General features: G+C 35.6%; 1 protein-coding gene across 7 annotated transcripts in view; it reads left to right on the forward strand.

Moving 5' to 3' along the window:
- The window catches only part of UBR3 (ubiquitin protein ligase E3 component n-recognin 3), a 115,779-nt gene that overhangs the window by 57,232 nt on the left and 36,790 nt on the right, over positions 1 to 21,757 (forward strand). For 5 of the 7 annotated variants that reach the window (XM_075093389.1, XM_075093390.1, XM_075093393.1 and 2 more), the window contains 6 exons: positions 3,100 to 3,188; positions 10,663 to 10,812; positions 11,327 to 11,460; positions 14,879 to 14,989; positions 17,063 to 17,275; positions 18,076 to 18,212. In XM_075093389.1, the coding sequence (XP_074949490.1) occupies positions 3,100 to 3,188; positions 10,663 to 10,812; positions 11,327 to 11,460; positions 14,879 to 14,989; positions 17,063 to 17,275; positions 18,076 to 18,212 (834 nt within the window). The remainder of the gene's footprint in view (positions 1 to 3,099; positions 3,189 to 10,662; positions 10,813 to 11,326; positions 11,461 to 14,878; positions 14,990 to 17,062; positions 17,276 to 18,075; positions 18,213 to 21,757) is intronic. The other 2 variants (XM_075093391.1, XM_075093392.1) reach the window with 1 other exon arrangement.

Here is a 21,757-nt window from a genome sequence, read left to right on the forward strand (position 1 = left end):
AAGGGAAGATGCCAGGTCAAGTGAGTAGTTGATGTGGGAAGGCTCAAGCTGGCAAGTTGGGGATGTTAGGGAAGAATGGGGTTGTCAGGACAGAAATATTCAGAGTAGCAAGTGAAAGAACCAATTTTTAGTGAAAATCTCAGTGGGGGAGAATGGGATATTGACAGCTGATAAGAGAGGGAGGATGTGGAATAGGAATGAAATGCCTGTGGGGCATGAGTAAGGCAGAGGTTGGTGTCTGGGAGATGTAATAGAACCAGCCAGAAAGGCACATTGGCTGGTGTGGGACAGTGGGAAGAAATTGGTAACTGGTTAGTGCAAAAGATTGAAACATGGCATTTGAAGCAAGGGGATGGTAGATAGGGTTAGAAGGCTGGGGTGTAGAGACTGGGGTGGTCAGGTCAGAGAATTTAACACATTCACTGAAGTAGCAACAGGCCACGGGCTGGAATGGGCAAGAATATTCTTCAGTGCTTGTCTGTTGCAGTATTTTGGTGTATTAATGGTTTATGTGACCAGACTATATGATTATGGTTCTAGAAATTTGGGTAGAAACATGCAGCTGTCTGACTCAGTTGGTTTCTGGATTACTTTTATCCTGCTATTTTTATTTGTTTGAAAATAAGTTTTTCACTAAACTCTCTTTGATATGTCCAAGACCTGCAATGTACTTGAAAATTAAATATAAAAAAATCTAAAATAGATTTAATATTTTTTATAAGTTACATACTTTACACAGTAAAATTAATTTTTTTCTTACAAGTGGTCAGTTAATGCTCTAATTTTCAACATCCTTTGTAATAGTTCACTAAATGAGAGAAACAGCCAAGGGTTAGCATGTGAAATTGTCTTTCTGAAAATGCCAGACTGAATGGCCGCTTTAGATAAAACACAGCTATATCGTGGGGTACTTACTTGTTATTGTGGTACTCAGTAGCGCTACATTTATGTACAGGAGAAGCATGGGAATCAATAAATCAAGTAACTTTTCATATAGAAAAGGGTAAGGTCATTCCTTTCCCCCTGTAAGGATGTGATATTTTCAAGGAGCTCTTGTGGGCACTTTAAGTTTTCAGTTAAGTTCTGCGGCTAACATAATGATGAAAATAAATGTTTCCTGTTCTTTGTTGTTCTAGGTGACTGTTTTCTTCTCCTCAAATCCGTAATGGCATTGGGGATCTATAAAGTTTATTAATGGACAGTGTGATAACTGAAATGACTAATCTTGTAGACTGATAGTGCTCATATAGTCAGGCTGCAATTTTTACTTTCTTTTTTGGTTTTGTTTTGTATTAGTCTGATTTTGTATTAGTGAAGATCAAGCAGACTGTGAGTGTTCACCCTTTGTGGTTACTTCAATACACAATGATAAACTTGGCATCACCCAGGCAATGGGTTGTTGCCATAGAAACTGAAATACAGAGCTAGAAGAGAGCTTGAGCTGCTTGCAATATTTTTTTCAATTGCAGTGTCATACTCCCATGGGCCATCGTGGAAAATTACTGAGCTGTACTGAATCTGTCAGAGTTTGTTTATGTCTTCTTACTAAAGGCCTCTATTTACAGTCACTCTGCTTTTAGTCAAGGTGTATATTGAGAAATTCCCAGGGAGAAATAAATAAAACCAGGTTTAATGAATGCTCTGGTATGATCCTCAGAATAATGAATCTTAGGACTGTTGTAAATAGAAGCTATTTTGAGAAATTGTGGCTGTACAATGTGACAGATAAATGGGCAGAGATATTTGGGGTTTTAAGGTACCTTTAAGAAAACAAGTTAGAAGCTTTGACTTATAAACAGGCCACCTCAGGTTAACAGGTTACAGTATATTAGTTCCTTTGGGCCTGTGCATGCCTGTTCCTTTGCCAGTACAGTGATAATCAGACAGTGGTGGAGACTAAAGAGCAACCCATCAGCATATCAGATGCCAGGTGATGTTTTTAAATCCCTTTTTAGTTATCTGAATCACCTCTGAGCAGGGGGAAGAAGTGCATTGTAAGCACTGATGCACAGAGTTTGTAGCTCTGATAGTGCTTCCCTAGATGCTCTGGGGAGGTGCTGCATGAAGCCTTCATCCATGGGATGTGTAGGTCTTTGCATGTTCCATGTGATGAGCAGCTGTGGTGTGAGTTTTGTTTGGTTTTCCCACTTGAACTCTCCCATCTTCTTTATGTGTAAACTCTTGTCAAAGTAAAGATCCTTTCTTGGTATCTCATAAAGAAGAAATTCATCGTCTATTTTCTTTATCTTTTTGCATCTGTCAATATTCCCCTACCTGCTACAGTATGTATATATAGGGAGTTATAGAATAGCCTTGTACAGATCACTAATACAGTTTAAATAGACAGTAGACAAGAATAAGTCTCCAGTATCTTCTGTTTGTAAATCTGGAGCTGTGTAAAGCGATAAGGAAAAAGTTAGTGAAGTCAGCTTGGCTCCAAGGGGATAAGGGCCTTCAGCCTGGACGCAATCTCAAACTTCTTTAAGTTCAGGTATAAAAGCTGTTGGTGACCAGTATCTAGGGTGGGGGATAAGGAACCAGCATGAGGAGCCTTAGCTGGAAAATAAATTATTCATAATTGCTTTGCTTGGCAACAAGCCTGATACCAAAAGTGAGTGAGGTACGCAGCGGCTGCTGCTGCTATTATTATTGTTATTGTTGTTATTATTATTAACTTGAAAATGCTGGTTGCTCACTAGAGTACTTGTTTTTGTACAACGGTTGACGTTTCAGCCTGTTGTTATTCCCTTATATAATAGAAAAATAACTTTAAAGAATAAGATCTTGGGTTCTTCTTCTTATGACGCCATGCCCTAATCTGTTCAAGTATCCTTTGGTCTTCTGCAGGGCTTTATAGGACAGGATTTTATTCTTTCAACCTCAGAAGAAAATAACTCTTATTTCTTCAAAACGTCTACTTTTAAAGCAAGAGATTCCTTTTATTAGGCTCGAAAATTAATCCTTTATTTAGGGAGGACTTGAATTTTGAATTCTGTTTTTGAAGGTGGCAACTATAATAAGCCTGACACTACAAACTATTTTTTTCCTCCATTACATACTTTGTTTTTTCTTTCCCTTCCCCCTTTTTCTTTTGCTCAGGCGACAGAAGGCTAGAGAAAGGCAACAGAAATTGTTGGCTGAATTTGCCTCAAGGCAGAAAAGCTTCATGGAAACTGCCATGGATGTTGGTAAGTTTCTGAGTGGTTGACTGCTTGCTTTTTTTATTTTTTATTTCCATGTTACTGTTAAGGTTTTTACTCAAACAGTTAAAAAACAAACAAACCCAAAAACGACCGAACCCCCAAATAAAAACCCTTCCCCTCAAATTCCACTACTGTATCTGCTTGTTCACTAAATACTTCTTAAGAGACTTAAAATTGTGTTTTCTAGGACAGATAATACTGAACACATAATTGCTAAAGAATATATTAAATGATGTTGAAAATATTTGAGAGAACACATTATATGTAGGACATACTTTTATTCTTATTTTTTCTTAATATACAGTGGATTAAATTATTAAATATATGTGATGTGTTTTAAAGTATCTACCTTTTAATATAAAATGTCCCCAAATTTGTCTTTTAAAGATTGCATTTTCTTTAATCAGGAATAATAAAATTTAAGATTATTTCTTCAGAGAGGCTCAATTTTTGATAAGGTAAAAGTTTTGCATTTTAATTTGTGTATAGAATTAGGGAAAGCATAATTTTTAGATCATCGCTATTGCTATAAGTAATAACAGTGTATTCTATTTCAAGTACAAGCTTTACAGCAGAATCAGCTCTCGTTTTTCTTGAGGGTAAATTCTTTCGGGTTCGGTGTAGAAGCATATAATCTTGATTAGTTTGCTTGTGTTTAACTGAGGAGTGGAAATATTTTATCATCTGGATTACTTCAGTGAAAATCAGCACTTTTGAAAGAAGAAAAAGCAGGAATCTTTCCCCACCCACCTTCAATCAAATATCACTTGCTATGTAGTGTTGATTTGAGTTTAAGCACTGGTTAGAAATATTTTGACAACTGTTTTTGCTGAAATCTGGTTTCTGTAACAGGCAGACCTTGGCCTTTGGGCTTATGATTGTGCATTAAAAAGTTCTTGGGCATACAACACTTAAATTGTTAGTTTCTTTGTATTTAAACAATTAATAACTTCAGGTATCATAAAATGTAGTGTTTGTTGTCAGTTATACCAGGTCATGCACAGCAGTAGATAGAATCAATCTAACGGCCTACATTTTCATAAAGCTGTTTTGCATGAAGACGTTTCTTGGTTACAACTTAATAGAGTTCCAGGCATTGTGTTAGCTGAATAATTGCTTTGCTTTTTCACTTACTTTATCCAATGTCTTCTAGGCTGCCATACTGTTTTCTGAGTTTGTGATGAAAATTCACTGAATTTGTACTATAGTCCAGTATTAACTAGCTTTTATGTTCTGGCTGGCATAAAAATAGCTCACAGAAAGGAACTACATATTCCATTCTAGTGTGTAGGATTTATTTAAAAACCTAGGAATATTTTCTTCAGTTTGCTCTAATTTTTTTTTTAACTGAAGTAACCTGTTCAGCTCAGCTCTGAACAAATTGCAGTCCCTATATGTTACAGCAAATTATTGAAAAAGTTGCAGAAACTATTGTTACTCTAATTTTAAAACACAAGACATCATAAGAATTCTGAAACTAGTCTTTCTGGAGTGGTTCAATTTAAAACTAATACAGGTATTTAGTAGTCTTACCCTGAACTGTGTCACAGCTCTGCTGAAGTAGTACATATGGGGAAAAAAAAAATCCTTTCATACTAAAATCAGTCAGTTAAAATGCATTCCCTTCTCACACATTCAAACTCTGTTACTTGTTGCTTTTATTATAGGTTGAAATTCAGCAGTAGGTTTATTTCTTAATTTCGATTGTTTTAACAGTAATAACACTGTTAATAACAGAATGCAGGGATGGTGAGTCCTCACCTCCCTGGCTTTGTACTGATTCTGCTGGTGTTATTTGAGCAAATGATTATCATCATCCTCATCATCAAGTTTTAAAACTTCTCTTTCTATGAAATGTGGATGTGATTCAGTGGTAAAATATGAGAACTGGTGCAATTGGTTTTGGGTATAGCACTTCAAAACTTCCATAATAGCTTTCTCTTGAGAAGGTAAAAGACTTGAAAATACTCTGAAAATAAATGTCTAGAAGATTATAAGAATAATAGAGAATAGTCAAAGCTTAAAGATTGTTGTATTAAACCCCCATAAATGTAATAGTTTCCAAAGTGTTTATTAAAGTGCACAGAGCCACTGTTAATCCCCTGAGGCATTCCTCTTGTTTGTTGGGATGCTGCAATGAAACATGGCTTTAAAGCAAGTTAGCCAATTACATGTTTGTTTTTCAATATTAAATGTGTCTCATTTTACCAGCAAAAAATCTTTATTTGAACTGGAATTCACAAATTAATCCAAAATTCTGAAAGTAAAGGTTGGCATTTTCTTACACATAATTGCTGTAGAAAAAATCCCTATTATTTAGCCCTTCCCATTTGTGCCCCGTTACTTTCTATTTATATTCTGTGACATCTGCAGAACTGTATTGCCATTCAAGCTTGCCTGGAAGTAATTAAGTGAAATTTAGAAACAGTTATGTTAATGAACTAGGATGGAACAGAATTCACTGTGCTGTCTTTAGCTGTTTGACTGCAGGACGAACGTAAAAAGCAGAAAAATAAATCAAGAAGTATCATTCAAAGAACCACAGATAGAGCTCTTGAAATATCTGAGGAGAATGTCTAGTGAGTCAAAAATCTGCTGTCACGTAGTCACGTACAGTGTCAACTCCATAGGCCTTCTAGTCTCCTCGTAATAGCTACTTTTATGTCTTTGTTTTGAGAGCACTTATCGCAGTGTGAGGCTATGGTTTATCTGTTGTGATGTGGGACTCGATGCAAGAGGTTTTTGAAACTCCACTGCCTTTCAGGAAGGACTTGATAAGAATGAAAATAAATCCCTCTCCTCCAGGTTAATAGCAGCCTTTAAAAAATTACAGTGATATTTGTAATGATCTATCTAAATTTTATAAACATGAAATGTGAGCCATTCCAGGCAAGCTGCGGAACTACTTAAGCAAACATGTCTTAGTGAAAATTTGTAAATTGATTAACTTGTGAATTACAAACAGTAAGATACCTTACACTCCTTCAATAGTTTTACTGTCCCTGAAGCGCCCAATGTGATTTTGGTTTATTTTTTTTGTTTGTTTGTTTGGTTTTTTTGTTTGTTTTTTTTTTTTTTTAAGGCTTGTGATAAGTATGCAGTATGATCTTTGTGTTTCTTTCCAATGATGTGAGTCTTGGCAGGATGTCATTTTGTCCTTCAAGTGAACATTCCTTAGCTAGAGTTAAAAAGAAATGCAGAGTTTTAATGCAAGGTGACATAGATTTCCTAATGCTCAATCTCCTGAGCCCAGATAGAAAAATAAATTAGGTACTGATCTCTTGAGAATATATATGCTGGGTCAGGGCAAATATATATATATAAAAAAAAGAATATTAGCATGCTAATGGTTGCTTTGATGCCAAGGGGCCGCTTTGACACACAATGCATACAGCAGTAAAATGTTGACTACCGTCAACAGAGATTGTAACCTATTTACTGGGTTGACAGAGCCCTTTTGTTTCTGGGGTTTTGCTGGGTAGGGAAAAGAAGGGGAGTGAATCTTTAACTCTGGATAGTACAAATTAAATAAAATTCAGGCAGCAATGCATTCTGCAATAAAACGGTGTGCTAGATTTTAGCAGACTGATCAGTATTTGCGAGGAAGTAGAAAATGCTAGGATGTTGTAACTTTGGGTCCCTTACTCCTATTGGTACAAAACCAAACACAGAGCTAAGCATTTCTTTTTTAAAACCCCATGGGAGTGGTAGTGTTTGGCACTGCCCTGAATTTCTGTCACAGTTTAAATGTTTTCATCCTCCTTCAGTGTTTTTGTTTTTAATGAGGTTCATATAATCCAGATTACTGAAACAATTCATAAGGACAAAGAAAAGTCCCAGAACCCATTGTAAGGGGGTGGGGTGTGTTGCAACATTAGACAAACCTCATGGGAGAAACTTGGTGAACTGATACCAATACCAGTCTGGTATTTCTCATTTACTCCTCCACACACACTGACATCATCAGAACAAGTATTTGTGAAATCAGTTAGGTTAAATCCTTAGAGAGTCAGAGCTTTAAACTATAAGCATCTTTGGTTATATTCCAGAGAATACACTTCTTGTCTGGTATGACTGCTGCCTGGTTAGTACAGCCATGCTTCAGCCTAGCAACTAAAGCCACATTGGTCTTCCTTGCTCTCCTGTTGCCACTACCTACTTCCTGAATCTCAGGTAGAGCGATGAGATGTCTTGTTTTGGGTGCCAGTGGTTTTCATGCAAAGCAAAACTGCAGGCTCCTATAAAACCTGTTTGAAAAGTGGAGGAATAATATGCCACAAGATCAGTATCTTGGCAAATGACTGGCAAAGATTTCTTTGGCACTCAGTAAGGCAACATTGTTCTGGGACATAACACACAAGTGCTATTTTCATGGAAATATCTTCTTAATGTGGGCAAAATATGTTGGGATTTTGTGTACCAGTGGAAGCAAAATACGGAGATTTAGATTATTCTTCACCTTTTAGTTGCAACTAAGTGATGTAACTTTGTTCACATGACTGTTCTCGGTGTGGTGATTTGGGTGTGATCTTTAGCCAGAATAGAAGAAATTTTGTCTTATATTACAATCAATGTTTAACTACAAAGACTTTTCATCAATATAAAAGGACATTTAATAAAACAATTTCTGTTCAGCAGTCTTTTTATAATTGCATTCTGGGAGCTAGGAAATCTTATCTCGTGCTTTAAAAATAGGTAAGAAACTATATTTTCTAAATCAAATTAATAAAATAGCATTACAACTCCAGTCATTTTAAATAAATACTTTACAAGTTGCCATGGAAAACACAGAGAAATTCTGTACTTTCCTTTATATGTAATGGAGAAAAGAAAAAAAAAAAAGCTGTGGAGCTACAAGTTCTGGGCATTTTAAGCTTCCTTATAAGTACTATTGCAGAAAAATTCAGCTTAGTTTCATTTTTCCCTATGTGAAATAGGAAATACCTAACTGAAAGTGAACTAGAATGGAGACATACCAATTACTTTATATTCACAGTTATCAATGCATTAATGAAATATTTTAGAACAAGGTTTGCAGGAAAGAGTCTGTCTCATTTTCAACAGTATTTTGAGTTAAAATGTGTTTGTCCTCGTCCTTAATAGTGTAGGTAGATCATGTAGCTGCTGAGGCAGGGTCTGTGACTTCAACAGGAAGTCCACAGAGGCAAAACTCAGGAAGGCAAGAAAGACAAGCCTGAGATTATTGCTATCTGCATAGTTTGCTTGCTTTTTTCCCAGACTGCCACTGATATCTTTTCACCCCAGGAATTACGGTGCCAAAATGTACCCTCTCAAACAAACTATAGCCAAAGTCTGATCTTCCAAATAAGCTAACAACTAGTTTAAACCAGTAATCAAGGTTTATCATAGCCCATTGAAAAAGAATTGGGGTGTTCTGTTTGGTCAGATTTGTTTGGTCTGCTTAATTATTTGAGATTTTAAATTCTTGCCAATTTCGCTTACCCATGGATTCTGTATAACTTGACTTTGTTTTGTTTCACTGGCTCAGGGGGAAACTATTTTATTAGAAAGCCTTGCTTGATGCTAGAAGTTTAGTTCCTTTGAAATTTTATTGTTTGCCAAAGTAGCGTAGCACTAGATCTAAGTAGTTGTGAAAGAAACATGCATTTGATCATTGAGTTCTAAAATTAAATGTCTAAATTAAATGCGTGTTGCACATAAGCAGTAGAAGTAGAGATTGCAAATACTAAGACCTGTATTTTTCCCTTAAGGTTTAAAATAAGCAATTTTTGATGAATGAAGGGTATTTTGTAAATTAAATGTTGACTGATTTTGAAGCCTTCCATTGAGTTGTTCAAAATCAGATTGATACACTGTATTCTCTTACTACACTTCTTAAAAATATTTAATGGATGCATATTTTTTGTTGTATTGACAGTGTTTTAGAAAAAGGTAAGAAGGCTGGAACTCTCTAGTCATTCTCATGTCATGTGCTTCTGATACACAGGTATACATGAGTGTGTATTGTACAACGATGAGGTGATGTTACATAGGAAAAATAGCTTTAGTGTTTACTTCTCCCTCTGTGCTAAAGTTGCTCCCAGGTTTTCTGGATGTTTGGATTTAAAAATAAAAACCATTTGCTGTTGATACATTCTGCTTTTTCTTCCATTGTACATCTGACTGCCACTAGATGGTGATAGATGTGTGTACAATATTAACTGTGTGTCAGTGAAGATTGGAGTTAATTTTCATATGACCCTCAATAACTGACTGGGAAGTCAATAGTAACTAAAACAGTATAATTTTGATTCTGCCCTGTGAGTGAGAGCATTGCATGGAGCTTTTCATAGCAAAGAAGGATGCTGCCTGGCATCCAACATGCTTCTTATAGCAGCAGGCCTCCTGTGCTGAACTTGTAATGGAATTTCAGAAAAGAGCAGCTCTCTTAAAAGCAGTTCTGCATGAGGACTGTTGCTGCACTCAAAGTTTTTGGGTTCTCTATCCAGCACTGTGGCCTACTCAAGCAAGGAGATAAAGGCATGGTTGAAGGTAGGGAGGAAGTGTGTTCTTTTGGAAAAATTATCTTTGAGGAAAGAAAGCACCCTTATATTCTAGGTCAAGAAGCTGACTGTATGGGTTCCTAAGCAGTCAGGAGAGGATCATCTTAATCTTAAGGTGCTTTTCTTTCAAGCTAATAAAGAATTCTTACCTTGGATTGTAACATAACATAAAATTGCTTCTATTTTGGTTAGTCCCCTGCCCCAAAACCACGACCACTGTCAGGTGAATAAAGCTACATCAAGTACCATTGCTTCAGTGCTTTGAAGCTGGTCCTTAGCCTTGAACATTTCGGTCTGTGCACCTAGGAAATAATGATGTGGACCATCAGAAAACAAGATCTGTGATACATCTTGTATACAGTAAATGTTAAACTAAACATCTGCTGCACAGCAGCAGTTTACTTTCTTAATGCGCCCTAAATTTTTAAAGATTGTCCAAGTTTTGTATTAAAAAAATCTTTCATTTTTAGTTGCACCTTTCATTTGCCTTGTTTAAGCGTCTTTAAATCATTTCTCCAAAGGTCTCCAGAAGAACTTTTTCCTTCTAATTGTTTTTAGAGTCAGTTATGAGGCAATCTGGTTTTAGTAGAGATTCATATTTATTGCACTTCATATGTCTCTGTTCAGAGTTTTCAGTATAGTATTTAATGAAATAGAAGTTAGATCTGTTTTATAGAAGTTTTAAGGAGATCAAGTTTTAATACAGAACTTGAACCGAACATTTAATTCCACTGGAATACATAGGAAAATTTGTACTTAATTTTGTAGGTGTCTTTCTGTTTGAAGCAGCAAGGTAAGTTTCAAGTAATGGTCGATGTTTTAGTTGTAAATAAATTAGTGTGATTATTTTGGAGTATTTTCATCACTACCTCAATGCAGATGCAACTGAATTTCTTTCCCTCTGCTTAATATCAATTTTTTTTACCCTTTTTTAGAATCACCAGATGCTGATATTGCCATGGAGGTAGCTACGTCAGAACAGCACGTTTCTGAGGCAATATATGATTGTGTTATTTGTGGACAAAGTGGTCCTTCTACTGAAGACAGACCTACAGGGCTAGTTGTACTATTACAAGCATCCTCAGGTATGAATGTGTGACTTGTTGGATAAGCAGTGTTTCTGTAGGTTTTGGTATGTGTGCGTAAATACTGTTGGGGCTCATGGGGCCTGGAAAGACAGAGTCTTCCCTTTTTCCATGGACGATTCTCCACGAGGTACATGCGTAGGTCTAAGGGTACAGGGAAAACTTTTAGATGTTTGGGAAAAGAGCAAACAGTTTCATTCCCTTCTATTTCCTCTTAGCTTTTGCAAACCCAGCAGTATATAACAGACCTGCAGGAAAATAGGTATTGGAAGAAAGAAAATAAAATAGCCATTGGTGTGTCTATATGTATGTATGTATGTGTGTTTGTGTACGTATATATACTTTATGTACAAGTGCAAAAGCAGAACTTTCAGTATTTAGTTTCTTTAATAATTTTTTTTTACTGTTCAACTAAGCACATTGTACTTATAAACCAGAATTTCCTGATTGTTTTCTTAATTGTTTAGCATGTTGTTATCCATTGCATTCTTTATTGCTTCTTTTCTTCATACAGTGTTGGGACAATGCCGCAATAGCACTGAGCCAAAGAAACTACCAACTACTGAAGAGGAGCAAATATACCCTTGGGATACCTGTGCAGCACTGCATGACGTGAGGCTTACAACTTTACAGCGATACTTTAAAGATGTAAGTATTTCATATGAACAATACTACCACTTACGAAAAATTTATGTAAAAAGGTAAATGAAATTACAACTTAGAGTCCTCCTAGTTTCATTTCTACGGTTAGTGAACACTTTGTCATGTTGCAGTAGTTATGCAGTGTTTACATTTGATAGGGTCCTTACTTTTAAATATTGTCTGGCTTTTCCCTAGTTATATTTTTTGCACAGGCATCTAGTATATCTGTAGGCTATATAGTCATGAAATATCCATGCAGATGTCTCTAGAAGAAGATACTTCACAATTCAGTGTGACCACACAAGTGAGATGTGGTTTTGCTGTCTTAGGTATTACTTTCAAAATGCCAGTTTTCTTGTGGCCATTCAGAAAACCTGATCAAGGAATTACTCTTAATCAGTTACAAGTATTTTTGGTAGCCAGAGTAAGTGGAAAGAGTTGTTTTAACCTGTAACAGTTTTCTGAGCCACTACAGAGAAGGGGTGGATGTGTGTGGATGGGGGGGAGGGACCAGCAGAAGACTTCACCCTCTTCTGCTGAATCCTCAACTCTGCACAACATTGCTGAAGTTCTGTTTTACATTAATTGTTACATTGTTTTCTGTTTTGCAGTTCTGTTAGCTGTTCCAAGCAGAGTTTTGCATTGGTTCACAAAGCCACATTACAACTTTACGTATTTAATTTTGAGAGCTAATTCTTGTTGCTTAACAGGACTTGTTCAGTTGTAGATCTTTGTGGAAGTGCTGTCTGTGACTTTCCTTGCTAGTGTATAAAATAGCTGTGTAAGATAATACATAGTTTCTCCCCCTGAGAAACTGGGGGAGAAAAATATAGGTAACCTATGACCCTAAATTAGCTCCTATAGTCTAGTCCCAGGTGACATACCAGCTCTTAGGCAGATCTAACTAAATAATGAGTCTTTAGAAGCTTTAAAGAGGTAAAACTGGCAATTTTTACTCTGACATGATTGCTAGCTTTCTCATAAACTGTCATTCAGGTAAATTTCAGGTAATTGAAATTTGCCAAGTGCAACCAAGCAGAGTAGATTAATTTAGACTAAATTTCATAATTAATATAGTTTCAAAAATTGGGCAAGGTTTTCAGAAAAACACCTGCTCCTGAGACAAATATTATACATTTCCTTGCTACAAAGTAAAACTTTTAAAGATGTAAGCAGGAAATTATTTCTGAACAAAAGATATTTTAGTTCCGAAAGAATCTGTGGACAAGCTTTTCTTCTTTGGACATTGATGGTGTTCGTTTATTGTTTCACATAGCTAATGAATATTTTTTCATACTGAAGTGATTAAAAGCATTGAAGCAATACTGTAGCTTTATTTTTACATGTTTGCATACTACAAATGGAAGGAGTTCCAAGCAAAATGTTACTCAAAAACTTGATCTCACTGAAGTGTGTATTTCCCTTTCTGTGCAGTAACACTACCAACAGATTAGTGTAAAATACACTGTAATTCAATGAGCAAATGCATCCTGCTTTCAGAAATTCCAGTCCTGATTCAAACATTAGTTGAATTAGCTATTTTTGCTTTCAAGTTTCCAGGTCCCTATTGTGCTAAAAAATGTCTCTGCATGAAAGAACTAATCCTTAAATTTCTTTTGGCATAAAAATGAAAACATCTGTTAGTGTCTTGAGCATCTTGTTCAGCTGAGCTGAGAAGTCCTTTTGTTTATCAACCATGTCCTTCCCAGTAAGTGTCCTTACTCTAACAACAGATTTCAGGAGGCAAGAGAATAATTTCACACAGATGTGAAAATCTTCAGTTATGAAACATGAACCAGCTTATTCTACTAGAAGAAAAAAAGAAAGAAAAGCTACATGCTGTATACGAGTTGGAGAAAACAGGCCAATTCTCTCCATAGAGACTCCTTTTGCTCTTTCTTAGCTCAAGTTTGATGTTTGCTGTCAGTCAGGGAGTAGAGTTCTTGCCCGTTAAAGGAAAAATCACTGAAAGTGATTATTTTTTAATGTGGAGAGGTATGGCTAAGGATTAGAAGGTAAAACTTCATGTACTAGATTGATAGGACTATTTTCAGAATCACATAGTACTCTGTAAGCAATAACTTGATATAGGTGTGCTCCATCCCAAGCCTATGGCTTGTTTTGGTATCTCCTTTATTTCTGAACTCAAGAATAATAAGAGTAAAGCCTTTCTGCAGAGTCTTTGGGGTTGTGGGGTTTTTTTTTCCTTATGCAATGCTACTAAGTAGCATTGTTAAATACATGCAATAAATAATGCTTTTCCTGAACGAAACATTTGTCCTGTGGGGCTTATCCAGGTATATCATATGACCTTAGTAATAGTGCAGTCTACTTAAATTATACAGAAACCAGCAGGAGAAAATATTTTTTGTTGCTCTATGGCCTGAGAGGGTCGTAGCACATTATGAATGCCAGATTGAGGCATGGTAAATAGGAGCATGTCTTGTAGCTAGAATTTGTAATTTTGTTTTGATCTCCTGCTCAGATGCAGGAAGAAAAATGAGGTGCTAGCACATCCTTAGAAAATGCAGCTAGAGTTGGTTATTCACAATACCCTGGTTTTGCACCATACATTAAGACCATTTTAGGACGAGTCTACACTAGAAATTGTTTCCCAATTCTGGTAGCCATAAATATTTTTCTGTATTTTAAATGTATAACCAGAATGTACATTTCAATCTGTGTAGGAAATTATTTTTTTGAGAAATGGAGATCTAATTATTAGACTGACTCTAGCTAGGTATTCTGCAAGAGAATTTTCTATAATTCATTATCATAAGTTTCTGAGAACTACCAAGGAGGTAACTTTATTTTTGACATGTGGGGTCTACGTGCAGTCTTTGGATATGTTTTCAAATCAGTCAAGTATAAAACTCAATTTGCTAAACAAGTATTTGTTCTTTTTTCCCTTTTATGAGTTATATGCAATATTGTTCAACAACTCATTAAAAACCCTAAGTGTTTACACTGAATTTTAATAACAGTTTGGCGTTTAAATCTATAACTGTGATCATGTTATTTTGGTTACATACAAAACTGAATGAAATGTATTGGAGCAGTATATTGCTGTTGGACATGGGATAACTTGTACCATTGGAACATTTGGTAGAGTTAGAGCCATCTTCATGCTGTAATACAAGAGGTTCTTTAAAGAAGTCATTATCTTAAGTCACAAGAACTGCAGAAGTTTACGTATTTGGCTCTTTGTTGGAAAGAGTAGCATAATGGCATCTGTGTAAGTAGCACAGGTAAATACTTAATAAAAAAAAATTTTTCTTCATTTCCACAGCATGTCTTTTAATTAGATGGCATGCAAATAAAAATCTACGTATTTTTTAAATCTTAGAATAAGTTGTGGTAAATACTTCTATAACTTTATATATAATTTTTGTTCTTTTTTCTTGCTGTTTTTGGTTTGGTTTAGAGTTCCTGCCTGCAAGCAGTGTCAATAGGCTGGGAAGGAGGTGTTTATGTACAAACTTGTGGTCACACCTTACACATAGATTGTCACAAATCCTACATGGAATCCTTACGGGTAAGTAAAACTAAAGATTATCTTTTTTATTTGGACCTGAACTGTTCTTAGTGAAGTTAATTGGATTTATGCTGTTTAATTCAGAGAAAGAAAGACTGGGTTTACATGAATAGACAAGATGTTTTTACCATGTTTCAGGAATTGTAGACACTAAATTTCTTATTACATCTTGACATTAACAAAAGTACTTTGTTATCAGTTACTCTGATTTATCAGAAAAAATACTTGACTAAATTAATACTGTTCTTAACAAATCCCTGGGGTTTGGTGGGGTTTTTTTTTTGTGTGTGTGTGCATATTCAGGTAAAGCATTTCTTACACTTTCCATTTTTGTTTCATAGATTCCTATTTTGATGTTTAATATGTGTTAGAAATTACAGAGGAGCTAAAGAAAATGAGGGGGGAATTTTGCAAATATAAACATTCAGTTACAAAAAGTTAGGTTTTTATGTCCAGTTATGTATGGTATATGTTATGTATATACATGCTATTCAGAGAAATGAGTTAAAATAGTTTCACTCTTGTGAATTATGCAATTTTTTTTCTCCTTGGAAAATAGTGTTGGCAAATTACTGCTATATATGGCTTTCAAATACAGTTTGTTAGTCAAGTCTCAGGAATTGGTGGCTAGAAGAGACATCCTTATTTTCACATCGTCTGAGTAAACAGTGCACTGTTGTGTTGATGTTGCTGGCCTCCTTCACCCCACTCAACCTCTTGTAGTCCAATTGCATATCCTCTGAATGGCACTGTAGAATGTTATCATGAGTTCAGCAGTGGTAGGAGTCATCAGACTTTAAGCAATCATTTCTTTCTTTATTACTTAGTATAACAAAATAAAGACCAGATATGATTACTTCCTATTGCATATGAAACTGCTGTTTTATTCAAGATTACTTTATGTGATATTTCTTTAGTTTTATTTTTTCTGAAGTTTTATTGATTTGTTTCTGTTTTGGGAAAATGTATGAGCGATGCTTTGCTTTTTATTTTTAGAATCAGCATTGGTCATACTGTGAAATTTACCTTTAGAGAAATTGGAAGCTGTGCCGCCTTTATTGAATCCCATGATGAATTGTTCTTTTCCGTAATTTTGGAAAAGTAATCTTGTGTATCATATAGATTCTGAAGTCCCTTTTCTGGTGGATTCTCACTTAAACTTGAAATAAATTGTTACTTCCATCTCATTGTATTATTGAGTATTTCTGTATTATTAAATGAACTTTTGATCCTAGCACGTATTACTACTATGTAGATGAGCGCATAATAGCATACTTCATACTGAAATAATTTTTGTAGACTTGTGTTCATCTGAATAAAATATTTATTTTTACATAATACAATCAGAGGCGAACATCCAAAAAGGTATGTAAAAGCAGGCTTGCTGGAATGCCTCAGCATTCGGGTCTCATTGCTTGAAGTTTAAATTATAGTCACTATTACCTGAGCGGTTCTCTTCTCCCAGGAGGGGGAAACCATTGAGGCAATTCATGAAGCTGAAGCAAGGTTGCTGGCCAGTAATGGGGGTACTTAGGAAATGTCCCCACTTCCCAAACACATACTTCTGTGTCCATTTTTTGATCCTTCATGATAAGGAAGAAATAATCAGGGTTTATGTCATGCTGACCTCCAATAGAAACTTGATTTAGTTTTTCAGCCTGTACTACTATTTCTGAGAAATATCTTCAAATATTTCTCATGACTGAAAATCAAATTGCCTTTTGATAAATTAAAAGATGTTATCATGAGAGTCTCAAGCTTTCTTGGGAATTGCTAGAAAGAGACAACACGTGAAACGTTCAAAATTACCTTGCTGAAGTATTTCTAGTTTATTATGGGGATATCGTTGACAATGAAGAGTACTTAAAAATTAGGAAAATCAGTTGAGTTGGAGGATTGTAAGATAGTCTCTAGTAGTTAAAAGCTTTTGCACTAAAATGAGGATTATTGCAATTATTCTTTCTCTACATTTTTAGGTTTTAGGCTTAGTTCGTTAGCTATACACCTGAAATATCAATCTGAAAATTACAATCTGTTGTAAATTTCAGCTACATCTTCTTTATTTTCTTTTAGAATGACCAGGTCCTCCAGGGTTTTTCAGTGGACAAAGGAGAATTCACCTGTCCCCTCTGTAGGCAGTTTGCTAACAGTGTTCTTCCCTGTTACCCTGGAAACAACACAGAAAGAAGCCTTTGGCAAAGTCATAGTAACAAATGTATGCAAGATCTTGTACAAGAGGTGGAAGATCTTCAAGAACAGCTGGGAACTTTCCCAGTAAGCATCAGTGTAAGGCAGAAAGATCCTTGTTAATTTGCCTCTACCTTTCAGTTTTTACATTATGTTGTATTTGAGTCCTCTTAGAAACTCAACAGCCTGGGAAACTTCATTTTCTTCTGATATGGAAGATAGTATACTGGGTTTTTTTAATATCAAGAAATTTAAAATATATACAGCCTGTATTGCATTACCTACAAAAAATAAACAATTAAAAAGCTGTGACAAATGTGATTAATATACTTCTTAATGGAGTACATTTTCACTTCTCTCCACAGTAATTTACATAGAATTGAGTCATATAATATAAAAATTATCATTTCTTTACAATGTAAAAACAGCGATATCCTTGTAACGGGAAGCTATTTAAAGAATGCCTGTTAAGAACATTTTAAGGTATGAATTATTTGTTTTACAGAAAGAGCAGTTTGCAAATGCTAATTTTTTTGTATTACAAAAGTATTACAAAGCTTCATGAGGTCTTTCTGAACAATAGAATTCTATTAAATTTTGCTAGCCTTTCAGTCTTGATGGGAGATACTTTGTGTTATTTTTGTGTACCAGTGCAATGCAAATATACTTTAAAATAATGCAAGCAGTAAGATTCCTGAACTTAGGAGATGGACAAAACAGTGATGTTTTCACATTCAGAACAAATCAGAAGTTTCAGAATATTACAACACTTCTGTCAGAAAGAATATTGGCTTTTAATGCACATTTTTTCATAAGCTGCAAATGGGATAGCTTTTTGATCAGCTATTGCATTTCTTCATGTAAAATTAACTAATCTTCTTTTGTGTCTTTGTTCATAGTCTGAAACCAATCTCAGTAAAGAAATGGAATCTGTAATGAAAGATATAAAAAGTACCACACAGAAGAAGTATACAGATTATAGTAAGAGTCCTGGATCACCAGATAATGATTTTCTGTTTATGTATTCAGTAGCCAGGTAGGTATGGTTTTTATGTTTATATTTTTTTCTTTTGTGTTTCTCACTAAAGGTATTACTCACCAGATAGTTTCCTTCTTCAAAAAAAATACTCCATCCTCTCCAAAAAGTACTTTTTGAGTACTTAATACATCAGGGTTACATTTTCTCATTTTCATATGTAGACATATGCAAGATAGAAAGATGTGCCTTTCAGTTCATTTTTAGTATCTGCAGCAGTGGCATGAAACCTGGAGAACATTTTGCCTTCTGCTTATTTTGTTTTCTTTATTCAAGGTTCTGCTTTCCATATATCAAAATTTTATGTTGAATTTCTTTCTACCTTCCTTTCCCAAATCTTCTCTACCACTGTGTAGCAGGATGAGATTATTTCTATATCACTGCCATATTACTGTTTTTTAAATCGCAGGGTGTGTTTTAATCTCTCTGCAAGACACTAGTTTTATTTACTTAAGCAGGGATCACAAAAGGAGCCTTTCCTAAATCAGCAAACATGAATCTCTCTTCCGGTGAATAAGACTTCCAAAAAAAGTGTCAAAACTACCAGCATTTTCTCTGTGATGTTTGATTCCAGTTTTATAGCTGTCAGTGTCACAGACACTGTCTCCAAGAAAATCACACCGTCCCTCATTCCATCTACACCATTATTGTTAAGATGCTCTGAATGGTTAATCTGTGCAGATTAGTGTAATGCAGGGGTTTCCCATGTAAGAAGTTGTTGAAACACTTACTAAGCAAATAATTTTCTACACTCTGACATCCTGAGGCCTGCAGGGAAGGTGCTGACCACAGAGAAAGTGCAACTGTACAAGTGATATCATCCAGCAGCATTTTTTACTGCAGTTTCATAAACTCTGGTTGCTGAGTGTCCGTAGTATATAGGCAGTGGAAATATTCAAGACTCGGCTCGGCAGGACTCTGGCTAATCAAATCTGAGGCTCAGCTTTTGACAGAAGGTTGGACCATCTGACGTCCAGAATTCTCTTCCAACCTAGATTATTGCAGAAGTCTATTAAAAAAAATATTCTGTATTCTTTAAGAGTATCTTAAGTGTGCTTTGATTAAGAACAACAATTAAATTTTATACAAAGCAAGTTAAAAGATTATTCTGTATTACTTTAAGTGGTATATGCTATACAACGATAAACAATGTTGGTATTTCTAGCAATGCTGTGTTTGGTCAAGACCATTTGATATCCTTCCAAAAATACAAAGGACTCAAAATTAATGTTTCACATATAAAAGTATGATTACTTGTAGGAGTAACTTGACATGCCATTTAAGGTACAAAAATGAATTTATAATATATTTCTGGATGTAATGTTATGTGATTTTAAAAATGCTAGCTAAACATATTTTAAATATATCTATATTTTATAATTATTAATTTAACACTATAAACCCAGGATTTTTGTTTTCATTCCAAGAGTTAAAAATACCTCAAACCAGAACAGCATTTCATTGCTGCTTGCACTGCTGGAGAGAGAAATCATGGTTGACCACCAAGATTAGGATATGCCACCTGTACTCATTGTGACCTCTTCTTGTTAGATTAGACTAGTGTCAGCAATTTGCTGTTTATCCATGGCTGACGGAGTTCAGATGTTGGATCCAGCCTTCCATATTGTTACCAGCAGTCGTAACTTATCACTTATTGAGGGTGCCTGGCAGATCAGCTACAAAATGGTTTATTTCTCTTGCCTTTCAATTCAGCCACCTAGATTTATAGGCTTCTACTATTTGATAATTGCATAAGAACTACAGGTTAAAAAAACTTTCAAAAAGACGTTTTAATACAACCTAGCAGTTTGTTTTTATGGAAATAAATACGTAAGTGAGCTGGTCATCGCCCAGACTGAAAGAGTTTTCTTTGTATGATTTTGGTATGTTCTGTTTAATTTTAAGTATCCAAACAATGGACTATCTGGAATTTAAATTACAGACTGAACTAACTTGCTTTCTGGAAGTTATTCCTGCCATTCAGCCTATTTCTTCCTTACTTCCATCTAATTATTGTTGGGATAATGATATCCTTGTGTCCCTTGCCAATATGTTACCTTTGAGCATTTCTAGCTTCAGGTATTCTGAAACATTTCAATTTTTTTTGGTCAGACCATCTACAGCTGTTACTAATTTCTTCCTGGTATTTAATCTAACATACAGATAGAGAGGTCGAGATGATAAGTAGCCCCTATTTATTTAAACATTTGAATGCAATGATATCTTTATTGACTCCATGTATTTGCAAGAGAATTAGACACTTTTAATCTTCTTAGAAGTCACGTTCTATTTTTACTCAGAAAATGACATCATCTGCAGTCTTCTTAAAAGATGCTAGTGTACAGCTGGAGGCCAGCTTTGAAGTGGATTTCTGTATGCTGGAATAGTTAAATGACATGTAGCCACTTGCCCCAGCTTATCCTTTCTGCTTCAGGAAGACGGGAACTTAGTTTTCTTACTTTGCTTTTGCTTACCTAGACAGATGTCACTGGTAGCAGAGAAAAGAAATTACAAGCACATTCTCTATCACCTAGTGGGAGAGCTAGCCCCTCTCTATTTTACTAGCAAAAGAGGCACTTGGAGTCTTGGCATCCTAATTTACATGTGCAGGTGGAAGAGCAGCTCCTCCCCCTTTCCCTACAATCTCACCTTGTTAAATTCATATGCTTTTCATATGCATCCATCCTTGTCTTTGCTGACATTTATGAGATTAGTATAGCATGTCATTCACAAATCACGTTGTGCCTAGCTTTAATTTTAATAGCTCCACATTCATAGCATTGATGGCTGCCGTTTGTGGCAGTATCCTGGAGGACTGTTTCTGCATTGCATAGCAATAGGTCTCATGCTTTCATTAGCCATGTAAATAACGCTTTTGGTTTTGCTGTCAGCTATGTATGGACTAATATACGAACCATGTCTTCTTTCCTTCCAGTCTGTGCCTCAGTATCTGAGTTTCTTCTTATACATGTTGTCTTTGTAAAGGGAAGTGGAAAAAATGCATAACTTGATTCATCTGTCCCGATAGAAGGAGGAGGTCCATCCAAATATGTTCTCTTTCTGGAAAGGGTATTGCATTTTTACTTCCCCCTACACTGTCCTGATAGGAATTCTGAGAAATATGCAATCACCCACCCCACGGCCCATATGTTCCTTTAATGAAAGCCCACAGGGAGGGATAGAGTAGGGCTGTTTTTCAATCAGGAGTCTGTACAGCTGAGCAAAATCCATCGTCTCAGTTTTCTTCTGTGAGTGAGGAAGATGTTCTGCAAAACTTGTTGCTCCAATGAATGATGCAAAGATTTCTAGATGGAGGAAACAAGTCACTCATATAGATTTTCTTTCTCCTCCATTCATGTTGAGGGTGCTGAGATACCAAAGGATGCTTTCATGCTCTGTGTTCCACTGTTCTTCTGGACAGGGTGCTGGGCCAACTTGTCTAGACTGTGCTCTTCCTAGAAGGGTTGGACTAGATGATCCCTGAGGTCACTTCCAACCTGTGATTCTGTGGTTCTATCAGATGGCCCAAGTTTTTCTTCATTGAT

This window comes from Phalacrocorax aristotelis, chromosome 5, assembly GCF_949628215.1.
Source record: "Phalacrocorax aristotelis chromosome 5, bGulAri2.1, whole genome shotgun sequence".
NCBI classification, from domain to species: domain Eukaryota; kingdom Metazoa; phylum Chordata; class Aves; order Suliformes; family Phalacrocoracidae; genus Phalacrocorax; species Phalacrocorax aristotelis.